A 20279-nucleotide genomic window follows, 5' to 3' on the forward strand; every position below is an offset into this window, starting at 1 on the left:
ACACTCCTTCCTCCCTTTCAGATTTGTCAAGTGTCTCCAGACCGCCTTGCCTGCCATTATTTCATGCTAGTGAACCCCACAGCCGACAAGAGACATGTCACAAGGCCCCACATCACACGTTCCAACACTTTTAATAACAGCCAGAGTCCATCACTATAATTGGATGGACTGCAGATGTCCACCATCGAGCCTGTAGACCCTGGGTCAAATATCATACTCTCTAGCGAACTTACTCCCAGGATATCCTCCCCGTCGGACTTGGGATTTTGGAATCAAGAGGATACATCGGACGTACCTGGATCCATAAAAACCAGGCAGTATAACTAGCAGCTCTCTACTTCAGTGCTCACTCAGTAGGCTATACTCCTGAGTATGTAGGGTCCACTATCCCTCATCCACTCCATCTGAGTTTTTAACTTCAACTCCGTCTGGCATTTAGGATGGGCCACTACTCATCTCTCCATTTACAATCAGAGGCAGAATCAACATCACATTTGAGTAATTTAGCACACCCTTATCCAGAGCATTCAACTAAAGTAGGTAAAACCAACACAATCCATTTAAACTAGGCTGAGTAACTGGGCTCTAGTCCCACTTCCACCATACCTTTTATCTTAAAAGTACCCACATGAAAACATACACCAGCTCGTCTGGAATTAGGGCACGAGAAACACCCACACAACATGGCCCACTGCCATACAGTATTTGGATTATCCCGCACAAATGTGGAAAGTGGGGATTAAACTAAAGATTTATCGCCATGGAAAAGGATTGTAAGATTTATAGCTGACTGAATCCTCAGTTAAAAATTAAAAATAAAGTTTGTGTCAAAGCTACAATCACCCGAATTATTTCTTTTCTGAGGTAAGATATTCTTAAATTCTGCCGCTCATCTGTCAATGAACGATTATACTATTCCAGTAAAAACATTAAAAAAGCCATACACAAACCAGCTTTGATATTACTTTAATAAAATGTTTAGAAAAGGCAAAAACTCAACATGTCTGCTCAATAAAATACTACCTTCTCTAATTACTTGTATTCAAAGCACATCCTCCAAGTTATGGTCATTTACAAAGATCTTTGATTTTAAATAAAAATGGTTATATGAATGATAATACAAACGATACATCTCAAACCAACCGTTTTTTCCCCAACAGGAGTTGAAAAGCATGGTACATGAAGAATAAAATAAGTCAAAGTACATTATCTAGAGAAATCCTCTCCAAATGATTATTATCATCATATGTGAATACCTAAATGCCAAACTAAAATCCAAAAGGCACATACGAAATTACATCAGGGAATTAGAACATGTGGAATTAGGAACAATGCTAAAATAATTTGATTAAAATGGCCACTTGAGCAGAAGAGTGGCTCATATCATATGCTACTGCTTGTCCAAGCGCAGAGTTCCAGAACTAGAAGCTACCTTGAAATGTTCCAGCATACATTCCTCAACAGAATGACTACTTTAGTCATGAGTTGGGCCATTGTGTCTGAGAATGACTGCACAGGCATACATATATACACACACACAAAACCCAAACAGAATCAAAGCTACTATGAAAAAGCTGAAAACATACTTTATTTATTTCAGAGACATTTTTTTGATGCAATGGGGCACTGTTAAAATAAACTGCAGAGAACACACACCTTGCCCCCCAGAAGTTGAAACCTGCTTGAACAGGACTTTTCTAAAATCATCATGATTAAAATGAAAGCACAAGACAGACAGTGCTGTACACAGCAGCCAAGACATGGCCCACAGCACATGGAGCCTCGTCCAACCAACTAAAAGAAAAAAGGAACACTTCGTTATCATCATAAGAGCACAGATTGGTGCGGCTTCTTGATTACTTTTTACCCCCCCAGAAATATATAACACTGCCTGAGCTTTCAGGAATAAATACAAAAATCGACACAAAAGAAATTAATCACAAAAATGTTATCTATTTGTACTGTAAAATCGGAAAGGGGATGTGGGGTGTCCATTCTTCCAACAACATTAACTGATGAATCCATCTTCAACAAGCAGTGAACTCGGACAGACCTCACACACACACAATATTGGGCATGCTGTGGCCAAACTTGACTGACTTCACGATACATCGACACTGACAATGCAAATCTCCAGCTGGCTGCACTGATTAACCACTGAATTAGAAGACCAGATACACAAAACAGGAAAACTGTAAGTGTTTGAAGACATTTGTACAATAATTGTATCTATCCATTTATTGGTTGATTCATTAACCGTCTTTGCACGGGGTCAGTCAACGATAGAATGATTTAGGAGGGCTTGAAAAAGAAGCAGACGGGGATTTTATTTAAATCCCCAATGGCATCCTATTCCCTTTGTAGAGCACTACTTTTGACCAGGGCTCACAAAAGTGCATTCTATAGGGAATAGGAGGTGCCCTGGGTTCCCTTCACTCAATTTACATCACTAGGTCGTTACCGTTCTTTTGCCTTTAGTGGGGTTGGTCTTCATCATAACAATAAAAATATACAAAGTTACAACGATTACAGGAGGGGAGCGCTACACTGCCGAACACAACTGGATACCCGGAAGGAAACTTCTAGTATGGACCATGAGAACACGTGGCAGGAATATCATATCAGTGATATGGAATGGAGATTTACAACAAGAAGCTAATAACGTTGGCCTTTGCAAACAGCCATCTTAACTCAATACACTGGTGTCAACTTTACTGTGTAGTGCAGGGTCACTTTAAGAAAAAAAAACCTACTAGGATTGACTGACAAGTTCCCTAGCCAATCACTGGGCACAACTGGAATTGACAGATTTCCCTGTCCAATCGCTGGGCATTTTCACTGAACTTTGACCTCGATTCAAACCTATAGGTATACAGTGTTTAGGGTGGGTCAAGTCAAGTCGGTGGTTATATCTGGTCCACTACAAGTGTGTAAGACCGTCAGTTCAAACTGAAGGTGAATTCATTCAAACAAAGAAGCGCAAAGGATCCCTCCTCCTCTGAGGGTTCTACGATGCAGGGCCAGTCTTCTCAGGCTTGTTGGGTATTGATACTGAAATACCATTCATTTAGATGTGCATCTCACAGTTTTGGGTGGTGTCATATATTTTCCTTCCCCCACCAACCCACCACAGGTCTTCGGGCTGAAATGTCTCCAGTGATTCCCTGGGTCTTCAGTTATTGAGGTCTCCCTCTTTCTCGAACAGAAAGTTCCAGAGTTCTTTTGTGGTGTTTTGTTGCTTTGCCTACGTTCCAAACAGCACCCTATTGCCCTATGTAGTGCACTCATTTTGACCAGAGGACTATGGGCCCTGGTCAAAAGTAGTGCACTATAAAAATCGGTTATAGGGTGCCATTTTGGATGTACCCTTTTTGTGGTGCGTTTTACCACTCAGCGTCCCCGATGGCTTTGGAGAAGACGTAGTCTCGGCCATTCAGGTTCATGATCCCATCCTTCAGGTGGAACTTCCATTTGTTCTTACTTCTGTGAATCTGAGGAGAGAAAAGAGTGAGTTAGGTAGCAACAGACTGGGATGCCTCGCTCTTTCGCACAATACCGTGTGTATCGGAGGAGAAGAGGGAAACCAAATGGACAGTGTCAGTGATGGTGTTAGGACAGGAGCAGACGGGGATACCAGACACATACACAGGAAGTCTCACTGGTTTCCTCACTGTGGATTCTCATATACAGGATACATCGTATTGTAGTCATCTGGGGATGACTTACCTTGTCGTACTGGCACACCACCACGTTCTCTGTGTCAAACAGTTCTTGGTCCTCCTCATCACTCACGTCATCTTCACTGTTCAGAGGCTCCTGAAAGGGGGGGGGGGGGTTAATAACCTACATACAGTGCATTCAGAAAGTATTCAGACCCCTTGACTTTTCCCACATTTTGTTACGTTACAGCCTTTTTATAAAATGGATTAAACAAGAATAAATCTCCACACAATCCCCCATAATGACAAAGTGAAAACAGGTTTAGAAATGTTTGCAAATTAAAAAAACAGAAATACCTTATTTAAATAAGTATTCAGACAGTTTGCTATGAGACTCTAAATTGAGCTCAGGTACATCCTGATTTCATTGGTCATCCTTCAGATGTTTCTACAATTTGATTGGAGTCCATCTGTGGTAAATTCAATTGATTGGACATGATTTGGAAAGGCACACACCTGTCTATATAAGGTCCCACAGTTGACAGTGCATTACAGAGCAAAAACCAAGTCATGAGGTCGAAGGAATTGTCCGTAGAGCTCCAAGACAGGTTTGTGTCGAGGCACAAATGTGGGGAAAGATACCAAACAATTTCTTCAGCATTGAAGGTCCCCAAGAACAGAGTGGTCTCAATCATTCGTAAAAATGGAAGATTGGAACCACAAAGAATCTTCCTAGAGCTGGCCACTCAGCCAAACTGAGCAATTGGGGGAGAAGGGCTTTGGTCAGGGAGGTGACCAAGAACCTGATGGTCACTCTGACAGAGCTCCAGAGTTCCTGTGGCAATGGGAGAACCTTCCAGAAGGACAACCATCTCTGCAGCACTCCACCAAATCAGGCCTTTATGGTGGCCAGACGGAAGCCACTCCTCAGTAAAAAGGCACATGACGGCCCACTTGGAGTTTGCCAAAAGGCACCTAAAGGCCTCACAGACCATTACAAGATTTTCTGGTCTGATGAAACCAAGATTTAACACTTTGGCCTGAATGCCAAACATCACGTCTGGAGGAAACCTGGCAGCATCCTACGGTGAGTCATGGTGGTGTCACAGCATCATGCTGTGGGGATATTTTCAGCGGCAGGGACTGGGAGACTAGTCAGGATCGAGGAAAAGATTAATGGAGCAAAGTACAGAGAGATTCTTGATGAAAATCTGCTCCAGAGCGCTCAGGACCTCAGTCTGGGGTGAAGGTTCACCTTCCAAGAGTACAACGACCCTAAGCACACAGCCAAGATAATGCAGGAGTGCCTTCGGGACAAGTCCCTGAATGTCCTTTAGTGGCCCAGCCAGAGCCCGGACTTGAACCAGATCGAACATCTCTGGGGAGACCTGAAACTAGCTGTGCAGCAACGCTCCCCATCCAACCTGAGGATCTGCAGAGAAGAATGGGAGAAATCCCCAAATACAGGTATACCAAGCTTGTAGCGTCATACCCAAGAAGGCAAAGCGGTAATAGCTGCCAGAGGTGCTTCAACAAAGTAAAGGGTCTGAATACTTATGTAAATGTGTTTATATTTTTTTTGTTAGCAAACATTTCTAAAAACCTGTTTTTGCTTTGTCATTATGGGATATTGTGTGTAGAAGAAGGAATTTTGTTTCTCTCCAATTTTAAAATAAAGCTGTAACAAAATGTGAAAAAAGTCAAGGGGTCTGAACACTTTCCAAAGGCACTGTATTTCCATCCTATCACTCAATCTCTACAGTCAATTCTAGATTGTCTCTACAGCCAAATCTAGAGAGTACAACAGTGTGCTGGTAAAGTGCGCTGGAACTGGTTAGAGACAGTTTTGCTCACCTAGTCAGTAGGTCATACAAACAAAAGTTTAGAACCATTGTGTCTCTCTCGGTCTCATTGAGAGTACTACCCACCTCCTCCACCTGGCCTTCCTCCCCTCCATCTTTATCCTTGTCTTCATCCTCATCCTCATCATACTCCTCCTCCTCCTCGTCCTCATCCTCTGAGGACGTGTCCCCCGCTCCGTCAACCTGCAGCATCATAGGAGGCTGCTGCTTGGCTTGCTGCTGTGGTGGCCCTGGCGCAGCGCCACCCTGGGCCTGTTGTACTTGTTGGACCTGCTGCTGGATCTGCTGCACCTGGCCGGGCTGGCCTGGCATCTGCATTACCTGAAGAGAGAGATGGGTTGAGAAGGATTGGGTGGTGAGAGCTGGTTGAATGTGGCATGGGGTGTTCAGCAGAGGAATCACCATTTGTATAATACAATAAATAATTCCCTCTTGCATATCTATAGATTCTCAAAAGCGGAGTGTAAAAATACATTGAATGTAGGTATACTAATGCATATTTTATCAAAACATTTCAGGGGAATACGTGTACCATCCTTTTTTGTTTCTATAGAGCGCCAGTAATGACTAGTGAGTGTTTGATATCAGACCTGTGCGTTTTGCTGGACCTTGTTCCCAGTGAGGACGATCTGTTGAGGCTGGATGATGACTCCAGTCTGCTGCGGGTGGCCTCCCTGGAGAGGAGCTAGCACCTGGGAGGGCAGCAACATGACATTACACCCCACTGAACCACCAGGAACTAGTAACGTACACTTCACCTTCCAAAACCACTCAGCTTGCACAACATAGCCAACTTGAGCCACTTCTGTAAATCTGAGGACAATCTGCACGAGGAGGATCACCTCCACCAGAGGTACCACCTCCATTTGTCTATTTCAGCCACGCCGGTCGCTGACAGGCGTATAAGACCGAGCACACAGCCATGCAATCTCCATAGACAGGCATTGGCAGTAGAATGGCCCATACTGAAGAGCTCAGTGACTTTCAAACGTGAAACCGTCATAGGATGCCACCTTTCTAACAAGTCAGTTCGTCAAATGTCCGCCCTGCTAGAGCTGCCCTGGCCAGTGCACAAAGTGAGGTCCATACAGAAATGGTTTGAGATCGATGCGGAAGAACTTGACTGGCCTGCACAGAGCCATGACCTCAAACCCATCGAACACCTTTGGGATGAATTGAAACGCTGACTGTGAGCCAGGCCTAATCGTCCAACATCAGTGGCCGACCTCACGAATGCTTGTGGCTGAATGGAAACAAGTCCCCGCAGAAATGTTCCAACATCTAGTGGAAAGCCTTCCCAGAAGAGTGGAGGCTGATACAGCAGCAAAGTGGGGACCAACTCCATATTAATGCCCATGATTTTGGAATTAGGTGTTCAACAAGCAGGTGTCCACATACTTTTGGCCATGTAATGTATATGTTGGAGGACGGCGAGCAGACCTACCTGTGTAATGGGGCGTACCTGCTGTATTACGGGAGCCTGCACGCCACCCGGCTGCATCTGAGGAAGGACCTGCTGTTGTAGCACCATCTGCTGCTGGGGCTGGATGATGTACTGAGCACCGTTGGCTGCACGCACAAACTGTAGGATCTGACCTGGGGTCAGAGGAGGAGGATATTAGACCTATGAAGAGTATGTTCAGGATCTGACTGGAGAACAGAGGAGAGGAACGAGCGATGAAGGCCGAAGCCCTCGAGACCCAGACCCAACCTCGTGAGACTCAATCAAAGATCCATATTATCGAAACCATGACCACACCAAGAACAGTTTGAATGTTGAGAAACAAGGATATTAACAAGTCAGAAAGAAAGGCTTCTTATTCCTAGGTTGTACACACCGTCCGCTGTCTTAATATAACAATTCTGGGACAAATTGCCTGATGTGCGTCACCCGGGAAGGACATAAGAAATCCAGGGCAGAACAAAACAAAAAACAGATTGGTATTTGGTGAGGTAATCTTTCTGCAACAATACGGATGGGTATATACTTTTAGTTGTCAAATAATCAATGAATCACTATGCACTGTTATAATACATGATTAATACTAGAGTGATGTTAAATGTTCTACCTTGGCTGGTGATAAGCTGATGGTAGGGACTGACACCTGTGGGTAAGGCCAGGGTTGCTGCGGTGGCTGCTGCACTCTACAGGACAAACAGAGAAAACGCACATTACTAACCAGGCAAGGGGACAATAAATAAATAACGAGAGGGTGCGCTAGAGTGTGTGCTTGTTCAAGATAAGACTCTGCACAGATAAACAGATCTTCAAAACGCCCGGAGAAGCATTTAAAATGTAACCTATCAATTTGCTATAATAATCCCATATTCTGTGCAGACCAGTGAAATCTGTGCATCACACAAAGACTACAGCGTCTAAATCTAAGACACATGTGAGTTCAGAAGACAAGACCAGTTGATGGGGGAAGGTTAGAGAGGAAAAAAACAGGCCGTCAGAGAAACTGGTCAGAAAACTAGGGAGACACCTTTCTATCCAGTCTTTGAAAAACAGAGCTAGAATATCCCAGAGTCTAAGACTGATCTAACTTCAGCTCAGAAAATACCCTGGGGGGGGGGAACAGACGAGTGTGAGGCTCTTCTCGGTTTATCTGCTCAGTAATCCAGTCTGAAATCCGTAGCTCTCACTAAACGATTTCCTGAGTGGCCTCGCTTCTCCTCCCCTCCTTCCCTCATCCCTCTGTTCCATCTGTCCTCCAGCTGGCCTGGTCAGTGTCACGCTCAGCACCAGCTCTTATGTCACCGGTCCTAAACGTGTAGTCCATCTACAGACAACCACCCTACTCCACTCACCATCCCCGTTGCACTCATGTGCTGCAGAATTTTAGGATCCTGCACAATGACTTGCTGCTGGGGTGCTGTGGAGAGACAGGGGAGATGCATGTATTCATTAAAGTATTGATTACACACTCAGTAATTACACTTCTAATAAATGTGAAACAACATCTTGCCAATGCTGCTTTGGAACAAACAGTGTGTGTGTGTGTGTGTGTGTGTGTGTGTGTGTGTGTGTGTGTGTGTGTAAACAATAAATACTGTATTATAATCAAGGGATTATATTACCATTTGTGACAGTAGGCCGGGTGGATTGCCAGCTCGTCACTGTGAATAAGAATGGATTCTCTTTTCAATGCATTTGTGGTTTTCATATACTTTGCAGATACTCATTTCAAGTAGTTCTTTGAAATGGACTTTGAATTGGGCAACTTAGACAAGGACCTGTTGTGTCTGGACTCATAGCAATTTATATCATACACTGAGTGTGAAAAGACCAAACATGGTGGTTAGGGGTGGCAGGCAGGGCTGGTCTGAGGTGGGTGGTTGGCTTTAAAGGGGTGTGTCAGGGAACCATCTATATGGGTTTTACATAGCGCTTTTCAATGCCCCAAATATACTCATACACTGGAGGTGGACCAGGAAGTGAGAAAGACGGTGATTAGAGGTGTTAGGCTGGGCATGGCTGTAAAAATGGGGCAATGGTTTATAGGCTAGGTTAATTTCCTGAACACAGATTCAACCTGATCCTGGACTAAAAAGCCTAATCAATTGAGAATCTCCATTGAACATGCTTTTTAACTATAGGACGAGGCTTATTCTGTATCTGGGAAACCAGCCCATAACGTACCAAGGACAGCAGAGGTGACGTGTCAGGGCCGAGGACTCACCTTGCTGCTGCGGGGGCAGGAGGACCTGCTGTGCCTGGGCTTGCTGGGTGGCCTGCTGGGCCTGTTGGGCCTGCTGATGGGCTGCTGCCTGGAGGGCCGCCTGCTCCTCGGTATGGAAGCCCTCCACTGCCTTACTCTGCATCAACTTGTTCTCCCACAGCTAGGGAAGATGAGAGGAAGACAAAAAAAAAAAAAGGAGGGGTAAGAAGTTGACCATCAGTTTATAATATAATATAATTTCATGTTTTCCAGAGGGATCTTTAGACTTGCTTGTCCTCTGACCACAAATGGAAGGTGGAATTAGATGGTCCATTCATTTGGGATTGAGGCTTAGAGATCTCATATTGCATAATAGTAGGATCTACTATAGATCTGCAAGAGGAAGAATATTCTAGAATGGAATGCGCCTAAAAAGGAAGTGATGAGTTCCGTACCGTTTTGAGCTCCATGAGAACCTGCTCGTCCACCCCCTCATCCAGGAAGAGCTCCCGGACTTCGTTGATAACATCTTCAATCACAGACCTGTACAGTTTAGGCTGACAGAACATACAGAGCACTGTTAGAAGTGCTCTAATATATAGTATAGTTATTCCACATAGTGAATGTCATTTTGGGGTATGACTGCCTTTGAACATCAGTGCCAGGCATTCATAAACTGCATACCATAATAATCTTAAAATTAACAGAATTTAGAAACCACAAAATTTCAACAAAAAAGTGCCATTCTTACTATGTAAAATCAGGTTAATGATTTTACCAGACGTTAAAATCAGTTCCAAATTATGATTTGTAAAGTAAAAGCAAGCAGACTTTCCTTGCATTTCCCAAAATGTTACAAATTCTTGGACAAGTTGGGACAATTCATCATCAAGTTATCAAGTCATATTAATATATGATTGAACATAGTTTGGAAACCCTGGACTAGACCACAAATGTGCAGTGCATATGGGAGCTTTTAAACCGTTAACAAGTTTAACGCAGCAATCGTTTCTCAATCAATCGGCCTTTAGGATTTTCTCAAACTGTAAACAACCGAAATAAATCGATCAGCTGGCGAGAACTAAACTCAATAGGCCATGCACAATATAGCTTAACGTTCAATCATACACCGTCAAACTAAAATGGTCGCATGAACACCGACAGAGGTCACTTTCCCCGGTGTCACCATCGCCCTCCCCGCCTGTCTGCTCACTATTTAAAGCTCAGTCTGGTGTTTATATGTAGAGACGGTGACGTAGGGTTGAGTAGCGCCTTCCCATCCCGGGCAGTCTATATTAGAGAGCCAATATGGCTGTATAAAACCGAGCTGCGGAAAGGAGGAGGGTCACAACCGTCAAGAGAGGAGACATGGAAGCCATTTTACGGAGCCGGGGTCAGGCACACATTGCCTCACGCTCGCAGTCACTAATATTCGAATGTTGGATGTAAATGGGAATATAGCTAGAAGATAGTGTGACTTTAGCTGGTTAAAATGTGATTTTAGAGACGGACAAATAAATAGTGGAGAATAGAGGACTACGTGTTTTGGGGCGGCTAGCGAGCAGCCTTGTTCGTGTAATGGTGGACAGAGGCACTGTACGACCTTGTTTGAAATTATCAAGCAATAAATAACACCTGAATCAGTTTTAATTCCGACAATAGGAATTAAACAAATGCATTGGATGAGAAGGTGCTTCCAACTGTACATCAAGGCAAACTGCTAGTTTTCATTAGGCTCCAGGAACAATTCCTAAACTCCAAGCTACTGTAGATAGTTACTAGTTAGTACGAGACCAAACGTTATTGCTAGTTAACTACGTTATATATATATTTTTAGCTAGCTTTCCAGTCCACATTGAAAATGCACCAATGTAGTTGATGCATGTTGACTAGCTAACGTTACTGTAGTTAGGCGCAGCATAGCTTGCAAATTAGCCTACAAGCCAATAAACAAGGCTCAAATCACATTTCTAACTTGATATTTAATTATCTAGCTTAAACTAAAAGACTTGGCTAAAGGTTAAAACTGCATCTGAGAACATTTGCCCAAGATAAGTTAAAAACGTAATTCCCCAGCTGCATTCTGAAAATGATTTAGCTATGGTTTCGAGAGGTTAAAATGGCTGTTGTACTTATGGCTATCATTTTTATTCATGAGAAAATCTAAATTGTTTCCCAACAATACTCCCTAGGTAACTTATTTTAATGTTTTTGCACTCAATTATATTTTTTGGCAGTTAGTTTGCCATCATAACTAGTTCTGTCTCACTAACTACCCTCTGAGAATGATCCTTACCACTGGATTCGAGTTAGCCGAGCTCGCCATTACGCGTAGTGTAAAACCACACGAAAATGAAGCGAGGAATGAGAGCAAAAAAAGAAAAAACGTTCTAAAACAACTGGGTACGATACTTAAAATTAGCCGGCATAACTTTTGTAAATAAAACACAGATTTGAACGGTCTTATTTACAAATCCGGTCTGTGCCTTCCCAGCCGTTCTTCGCCCGCCGTTGTCCTCCTTTATATACTGAGCTGGAGCTGCGAGTGCGCGAGACATAAGGCAGGTCAACCCGGTCATTACCGCGAGAGTACGCGAGAATATCGTACAGAAGAAAAACATATTCAGTTTTGACAGTACTGCGAAATGTATTTTTTACATAGTGTATTGGGAATTGAATGAATGAAATTATTTACAAAAACAAATAGCTTTGCTTATATCATTTCTGATTAGCTTTGATGCTGACTACTGTTTTTTTTGTTTTTGGTATTACTACGTTTTGTTTGGTATATAAACATCACAATGCATTCATGCAATCTGTTATTATTTTTTTTTTACCAGACGTTGCAAAACAAGGTAAACTGTCTAATGTAATATTTCCCAGGCAGGCACAGGAATTTATGAGCTATGCGAAAATAAGTGTTTCCTCATAGAGTGAACCAGTAGTCTGTAATGCAGGTTGGATGTTGCCGCCAGTGGAAACTAACATGTTTATAGATTGGATAATCTTCCTTTTTCTAAATATGTTTCGTTGTTTCGCCCAACAAGCAAGTTTTGAGTGTTTGTATGTAGGGCAATGAGAGTGTCAAATTTGGTCAACAAAAAATGAATGGATTATTTGCTACGTGATGTTTATTTGATCGAATAGAAGTTTCGTAATGCTTATAAAGTTGTTACGAGTGTACTGATAAAAGTAGGATATGTGGCATCCCGGCAACTTTGAGAAAAAAATACTTTATATCGGAGTTGTCTCGAGAGACTGCATATTTTGCTTAAGGCTAGTAGCATAGCGTCTCTCTCCATTGAATACAGGTGGTTGACGTCAACAACCCTCATCGAATATTCAAAAAAGGACTACAACAATGAGATGTATCCACCTATCTAACGAACAGATAGAGGGGAGCTCGACAGCCCTCAGTGCAGCTTTGAGGAAAACGACTCCCAATGTTAGGGCAAAGAGCACAGGAGGTTGGTGGCATCTTAATTGGGGAGGACGGGCTCGTGGTCATGGCTGGAGCAGAATGATTTGAATGGTGTCAACAACATCAAACACGTGATTGATGCCATTCCATTCCACCATTCCAGCCATTATTATGAGCCGTCCTCCCCTCAGCAGCCTCCACTGGCGAAGATACATGTATCTTGTCAGTATATCCACAATCTTTGGTTATAATAAGGAAGTGAATGTTATTGATAATAAGGGTTAAATGGAGAAAATCGGACTTCTGAAATAAAATGGGATGGCCCTCTCTTCAGCAAAATATATTTTAAAGTGAGAGAACATCCTTACCGTTACCCTCACTTCTTGGACAGACCGGAGCCTGAGATATGATGTTTGAGAAAGTGTTCTTCGCCTTGAAAGCGTTATGGCAACGCAAGAATTTTGATCGTGCACAGGGCTGCGGGCCAGAAGGTTGTGGGTTCACAGACCACGTGGAGAAGAGTAGTGGTGGATAGATCTCCTTTATGGTAAAAGCATTGCATGAATCGATTATTGTATTTGCAGGTCTGAGAAAATATATATTTTTATAAACATTTCATGCAATTCTACTTAATTTTACAAAGCAGAATCTTTTTTAATACCACACAAATTACAGGCTAAGAAAGGACCGAGAAAGGCCTGCAGTGCCTAAAGAAAGTATTTACACCCCTTGACTTTTACATAAGTATTCAGACCTTTAATCAGTACTTTGTTGACGCATCTTTGGCAGCGATTACAACCTCAAGTCTTCTTGGGTATGACGCTACAAGCTTGGCACCTGTATTTGGGGAGTTTCTCCCATTCTTCTCTGCAGATCCTCTCAAGCTCTGTCAGGTTGGATGAGAAGCGTCGCTGCACAGCTGTTTTCAGGTCTCCCCAGAGATGTTCGATCAGGTTTGGCCGGGCTCTGGCTGGGCCACTCAAGGACATTCAGAGACTTGTCCCGAAGCCACTCCTAAGTTGTCTTGGCTGTGTGCTTAGGGTCAATGTCCTGTTTGAAGGTTAACCTTCATTAAGGATCTCTCTGTACTTTGCTCTGTTCATCTTTGCCTCGATCTTGACTAGTCTCCCAGTCCCTGCCGCTGAAAAACATCCCTACAGCATGCTGCCACCACCATGCTTCACCGTAGGGATGGTGCCAGGTTTCTTCCAGACGTGACGCTTGGCATTCAAGCCAAATGGTTCAATCTTTGTTTCACCAGACCATAAAATCTTGTTTCTCATGATCTGAGAGGACTTTAGGTGCCTTTTGGTAAACTCCAAGCAGGCTGTGCCTTTTACCGAGGAGTGGCTTCCATCTGGCCACTATCATAAAGGCCTGATTGGTGGAGTGCTGCATAAATGGTTGTCCTTCTGGAAGGTTCTCCCATCTCCACAGAGGAACTCTGGAGCTCGGTCAGTGTGACCATCGGGTTCTTGGTCACAATCCTGTCTCAGAGCTCTACGGACAATTCCTTTGACCTGATGGCTTGGTTTTTGCTCTGTGGTACCTTATATAGACAGGTGTGTGCCTTTCCAAATCATGAGAGACACTCGGGCTCCCGAGTGGCGCAGCGGTCTAAGGCACTGTGTCTCAGTGCTAGAGGCGTCACTACAAACACCCTGGTTCAAATCCAGGCTGTATCACAACTGGCCGTGATTGGGAGTCCCATAGGGCGGCGCACAATTGGCCCAGCGTCGTCCGGGTATGGCCGGTGTAGGCCGTCATTGTAAATAAGAATTGGTTCTTAACTGACTTGCCTAGTTAAATAAAGGTTAAATAAAATATAACATTATTTTACCACTTGTGGACTCCAATCAAGTTGTAGAAACATCTTTAGGATGATCAATGGAAACAGGGTGCACCTAAGCTCAATTTCAAGTCTCGTAGCAACGGGTCTGAATGCTTACATAAATAAGGTATTTCTGTTTTTTGCTTTGTAATTATGGGGTATTGTGTGTAGATTTATGAGGGAATTATGTGTTACAGGGATCTTGTAAAGTGATAAGAATTCCTCATAATTAAGTAAAAGATCCTCTTCATTTACAAGTTGGATCACCAATAGGATATTATTTTGGAACCAATATTCTAAAAACAAAGATGTATTTTTATACAATATGTCCCAATTCTAATAATATAATATCTGTGTGGGGAGAAAATATACTTATAAATTAAGGACAATGACAAGAAAACCTGCCGAAAACCTCACTGGAACTTTGTCAATATTATAATTGCAAACCAACATGAAGGCCACCAAAAGGAGAAAGACATGATGAGGAATAAGTTCCACATAGAAGTGGGTCTTCGTAGGTATTGTTTTATCCAATTGATCTTAAAAGTATTGTCACGCCCTGACCATAGAGAGCTGTTTATTCTCTATGTTGGTTAGGTCGGGGTGTGATTAAGGGTGAGTTATCTAGGGGAATTATATGTCTATGCTGGTCTGGTATGGTTCCCAATCAGAGGCAGCTGTTTATCGTTGTCTCTGATTGGGGATCATATTTAGGTAGCCATTTCCCCATTGTGCTTTGTGGGATCTTGACTATGTATAGTTGCCTGTTAGCACTATTTTGAGCTTCACGGTTCGGTTTGTTCGCTTTATTGTTTTTGTTCTTTGAGTTTTCTCTTCCTAATAAAAGGGATGGAAACATACCACGCTGCATCTTGGTCCAATCATTATGACGATCGTGACAAGTATTATAGAAAATTAATATTTTGTATTCATTCTTTTTTTTAAGTCCTGAAAATTCTAGCCCATCATACTCATTACTACAGTTTTCCCTAATCTAATGGGTATGGTTTCTCCACAGAAATTTGAAAAGCATCTGGTCTATCTCTTATTTTACAGTCAAGATATAAAGATAAAGCAGCATATGTTAGTCTAGAGATTATTATGACTCTTCCTTACAATGTCCCACTGTAGACATTGATTTAGCTTCTTCAGTTTTTTTTATAACAGGGTTAAAATGTAAGAAGCCTCTAGACTTCTGATCCTTTGTAATGGTTGTGCCGAAAAATGTTCTAAAATAACAAAAAGTGTTTTCTTTCACTGGAATACCATAGTATGAGCAGTGGCGATCTTAGCATGTAAATCTTAGTGGCAAAAACTACAAGAACATTTTTTAGATGTATGCCAGCAAAGCCCTACACAACACTAAACAATAGATTAATTGCACTATAATGGTGACAAACGGTGCCCACAAACTGTTAAAGCCTACATAAAGCTGTCCCAATAGCAGAGCTTTATTTTCAGCACTATGGAATGAATCCTTACCACCGCTACACCTGGCTAGTGGAGCCTTGTCTGGCAGCTAAACAGTTCCTTCAGCCTCATTTACTGCCTTTTAAAAAAACATAGCTGATATGGCTGACTTGCTTCAGCAAATGTGGTTTCCACTGACAATTGAGAAGTACAAACTATGGCATCAAGGGACGACGAGCGAAATCCGTGATTTCGATTAAGACAATAATGAGCGAGCTAGGATGGACGTAGTCAATATAACTATTTGTTCAGCACTTTTGAAATGTACAGCGACAGAATTCAGAACATGGGCCATTCTTACAGTATTCTCCCTGAAAACCAAGTCAAAATCGTAGGATAATTAAAGGGGGCATATAAGTAGACAATGAAAGCTCAATATTCGATGACTACATTTCTCTAAAACAGGCTATAGGCTGCATGTGCACTAAGTTATTAGGGGGAAAGGGACCAAATTACTAGGGTGAAAGGGACCAAATTATTAGGGTGAGGCACATGGGCTACACAAAAAAGCACATAGTATTACTTTTTTAGCTATAGTATACATATCTTCCTGGCATATTACATAATTTATACAGCAGCATACAAGACCTTTTTGGACTCACCTTGTTGTGCTTTCCTCACTTGAACAGGAAGGTGGAGCAGCGGTCCTTCTTGTGTGTACATTTTGTCATCAAAGTCTGGTATTCTCTGGATGTATGGTGCTTTCAAGACAACTGGGAATCATGACGTCATTGATCTTCAGGTCGGAGCTCTAGAAAGAGGCCCGATTTCTCGACTTGGAATTCCGAGTTGAATGACCATTCAAAACACATATTCTCAGTCGGAGCTTGTTTTTCTTCAGAGTTCCCAGTTGTCTTGAACTCAGCAGAAGTCATGCTGGATTGACAGCATGGCCAATGTATTCAACCTTTTCTGACCCATGGTGTTGAATGTTTATCCTTTTAAGCTTGGAAAAAAGACCCTTAAACCCAGACTTGGACCACGAACCCACTCCACTGAATAGCAGGCTAGTGATTATTTTGCAATGCTTGCAGTTTGCCACTGATTCCTTCCAAACCACTCATTGTTGAATTTGGGATTTCCAACTTGTGTAATGTTTATTTCCAATGGCCGATGAGCACTGATACATTTTATATATAATTTATCTTCATATGACAAGGATTCAAAAGTAATTGCCAATAGATTGTCGACTTGATTCATGATGATGACTCCTTGTCTATATTGCTAGCTAAGATTTTGAAAGTATGATATGACAGTCCAATCAAAGCTACTGTAGATATAACGTGATTTGACATAATTTTATCTGTGGCCAATGACCTTGAGTCTTCTTGGATGGGCACTTCTAATGTAAATCCATAGCAGCACTCAAGGGGTTTTGAATTTTTGAGCTCTCGCCGTAGATTTTGCAGTGACCCCATGAGTGACAGAACACTGAGCCAATCACGGCGCAACTAGAGAACATTACCAACCCCTAAGCATCGTATTTTCCGCTGGCTGCCCCACCACAGAAAGCACTGAGCTAGGCTGAAACACCTGCATTTTGGAGCTGCCTTACTCAAGAAAGCAAAAAAGAGACCATGTTTGTTTCCGGCTTTATTAACGCAATGATTTTTTAATCATGTTTTTACATTGTTTACAAACTGATATGTGACACGTATGCAAAACGAGCTAAACGAGCCCCACCTGCCCTGAATGACGGGTCGCCACTGAATATGAGGGTGTCACACAATCTTTGACAGCCATGAGTTCGCATTTATTCATGTTAAGAAATAGACCAGATGCTTTGGAAAATGATTATATCACATTGATCGATATCGGAATCTGACTACCGTGTAGTATCGTCAGCCAGCCATCGTCAGCTTCGCCTCTTCGTCTCTGCCCAAGTGGAGTCGAGTGACTGATTCAGGAGCCACTGAATGTAGTAACTCCATTACACCACTAGAGAGTGATCACACACCACAACAAAACACAGAGGATCAGTTTCCAATCTCTATAATGACCCACGTCCAACCAATTTAAGCAATATGAGAAGGAAGATACTTTATCATAAAAGATGTGCAATATAAGTCAAAATGGCAAATTTATGTCCACTTCAGGAAAGATTTGTCCATTGTTTCGTACAGCCTATAACAGGGGTGGACAAATGTTTTGTGTAAAGGGCCACATCGGGATTTTGAAATTCAATGGAGGGCGGCACAGATTAGATTTAATTTGTCAAAATCTATTTGCAGGCCAGAAAAAGGGAAGTTATTTGAAAATATATAGGTCCTTCATCATTTCTACATACTTTTTATGTAGACGTTTAAGGATGACCTGGAGTGTTTTATTAACCCAAAATAAGAATTTCCCCCAAAAAAACTGCCGCAGGCTGGCTCAAACCTCCCACGGGCCGGATTGAAGGGGTTTGCAGGCCGGATCCGGCCTGCGGGGCGTATTTTTCCCACCCCTGGCATATAACAATAACCCCTGCTCTTCTAGGGGGAAAATTCTCCAAAAGCATAACGGCATGGAATAAATGCAGGCTAACAAAGAGCCTTAACTCTACTTTCTACAGTCTCCATGGAAACCTGTCTCAATTGACATTTAGTAAATCTGGATGATCTGGACCATGAAGAGCAGAACTCTTACAAAGAAAGATAGCAGTTTTGAAACGGCAGTAAAAGTGCAGTAACTGCAGTCAACTGTGGTATTTTGGACGCAGTAAAAACGATGCATTATTCTGGTTGCAGTTTTTGCAGCATAATGCAGTTTTATTACTTCTACTGCACCCTGACTCCACAGGAGGCTGCTGAGAGAGGACGGGCTCATAATAATGGCTGGAACGGAGCAATTGGAATGGCATCATATTTTATACCGTTCCACTAATTCTGTTCCAGCCATTACCATGAGCCTGTCCTTCAGAGGGTGGTATCGGACAGCCCAGTACATCACTTGGGCTGAGCTCCCTGCCACCCAGGACCTCTATAACAGGCGGTGTCAGAAGGCCGGAAAATTGTCAAAGACCTCAGCCACCCAAGCCATAGACTGTTCACTCTGGAAACGCACGGCAAGCATTACCGGTGCGTCAAGTCTGGGACCAAAAAGACCCTGAACAGCTTCTAGCCCCAAACCATAAGACTGCTGAACAGTTATTCAAATGGCCACCCGGACTATTAGTATTAGTATTGATCCTTTGTTGCACTTACTCACTTACACTGCCTCTATGCACACTCATTGGACTATACCCACACACTCACAATTACTTACACATGACACTTAAACACACACACTCACAACTACTTACACTGACACTCCAACACACACACACACACACACACACACACACACACACACACACACACACACACACACACACACACACACACACACACACACACACACACACACACACACACACACACACACACACACACACACACACACACACACACACACACATATTACATAGGCTCACAAACCACACATGCGTATTGACGCCACAAACACACACTTTCCTTTCCAAGCCATAGACTGTTCTCTCTGCTACCGCACGGCAAGCGGTACCGGAGCACCAAGTCTAGATCCAAAAGGCTTTCCAACAGCTTCTACCCCCAAGCCATAAGACTCCCGAATAGCTACTATTTGCATTTTTCTTAAAACCGCATTGTTGGTTAAGGGCTTGTAAGTAAGCATTTCACTGTAAGGTCTATAGACCTGTTGTATTTGGCGCATGTGACAAATACAATTGGATTTGATTTGACTTTTACTCTCCACATACGCTACTGCTATTCTGTTTATTATCTATCCTGATTGCCTAGTCACTTTTACCCCTACCTACATGTACAAACTGTAATTACCTCAACTACCTTGTACCCCTGCACATTGACTCGTTACCGGTACTCCTTTTATATAGCCTCATTATTGGTATTTATTGTGTTACTGTTTTCTATTTTTATTTTGACATTTTCTTACTTTTTAACTCTGCGTTGTTGGGAAAAGGCTCATAAGTAAGCATTTCAATGTAAAGTCTACACCTGTTGTAATCAGCGGATGTGACACTACAGTTTGATTTAAATTGAACCTTCTGTGTCTGACTCACCTCACACTGCACACATATTCTCCTCTCCTACAAGACTGGCCCCTGAATACCATGGATTCATTTATTTCATCCGTTTCAGTGGGTAAAGAGCCCTCATATTTGTGGATATTTCTTTTAATATTTACTGCTCATACATGTCACGTTACACAGACAAAGTCTTGAAGATGAACTGACATTTCAAAAACGTCCCTTGTAAAAGTGGTGAAGGACAACTTCCAAAAGGACTAAAACATAGCAGACAGACATAATGGCGTGTTAAGACATTTTTTTGGAGCCTCAGGCAACTGGGTCAGTGG

At 42.6% G+C, this 20279-nt stretch overlaps 1 protein-coding gene across 4 annotated transcripts; it reads right to left on the bottom strand.

Moving 5' to 3' along the window:
* Window positions 1–950: 950 nt before the first annotated feature.
* LOC139556489 (transcription initiation factor IIA subunit 1-like) lies at window positions 951–11776 on the bottom strand. Of its 4 annotated transcripts, none has more exons than XM_071370506.1 (12): window positions 11480–11776; window positions 9639–9740; window positions 9205–9364; window positions 8603–8641; window positions 8333–8397; window positions 7591–7666; window positions 7360–7398; window positions 6984–7117; window positions 6112–6213; window positions 5588–5842; window positions 3727–3816; window positions 951–3491 (listed from the first exon to the last, which is right to left on the bottom strand). In XM_071370506.1, the coding sequence occupies exons 1-12, from the start codon at window positions 11507–11509 to the stop codon at window positions 3384–3386; spliced, it is 1200 nt and encodes a 399-aa protein (XP_071226607.1). In that variant the 5' UTR covers window positions 11510–11776; the 3' UTR covers window positions 951–3383. The 4 variants fall into 4 exon arrangements, with proteins under 4 accessions (XP_071226607.1, XP_071226606.1, XP_071226609.1 ...); XM_071370505.1 differs by having other exon boundaries at window positions 6966–7117; XM_071370508.1 differs by lacking the exon at window positions 7360–7398.
* Window positions 11777–20279: the final 8503 nt, after the last annotated feature.

Source organism: Salvelinus alpinus, chromosome 27 (assembly GCF_045679555.1).
Source record: "Salvelinus alpinus chromosome 27, SLU_Salpinus.1, whole genome shotgun sequence".
Lineage (NCBI taxonomy): Eukaryota > Metazoa > Chordata > Actinopteri > Salmoniformes > Salmonidae > Salvelinus > Salvelinus alpinus.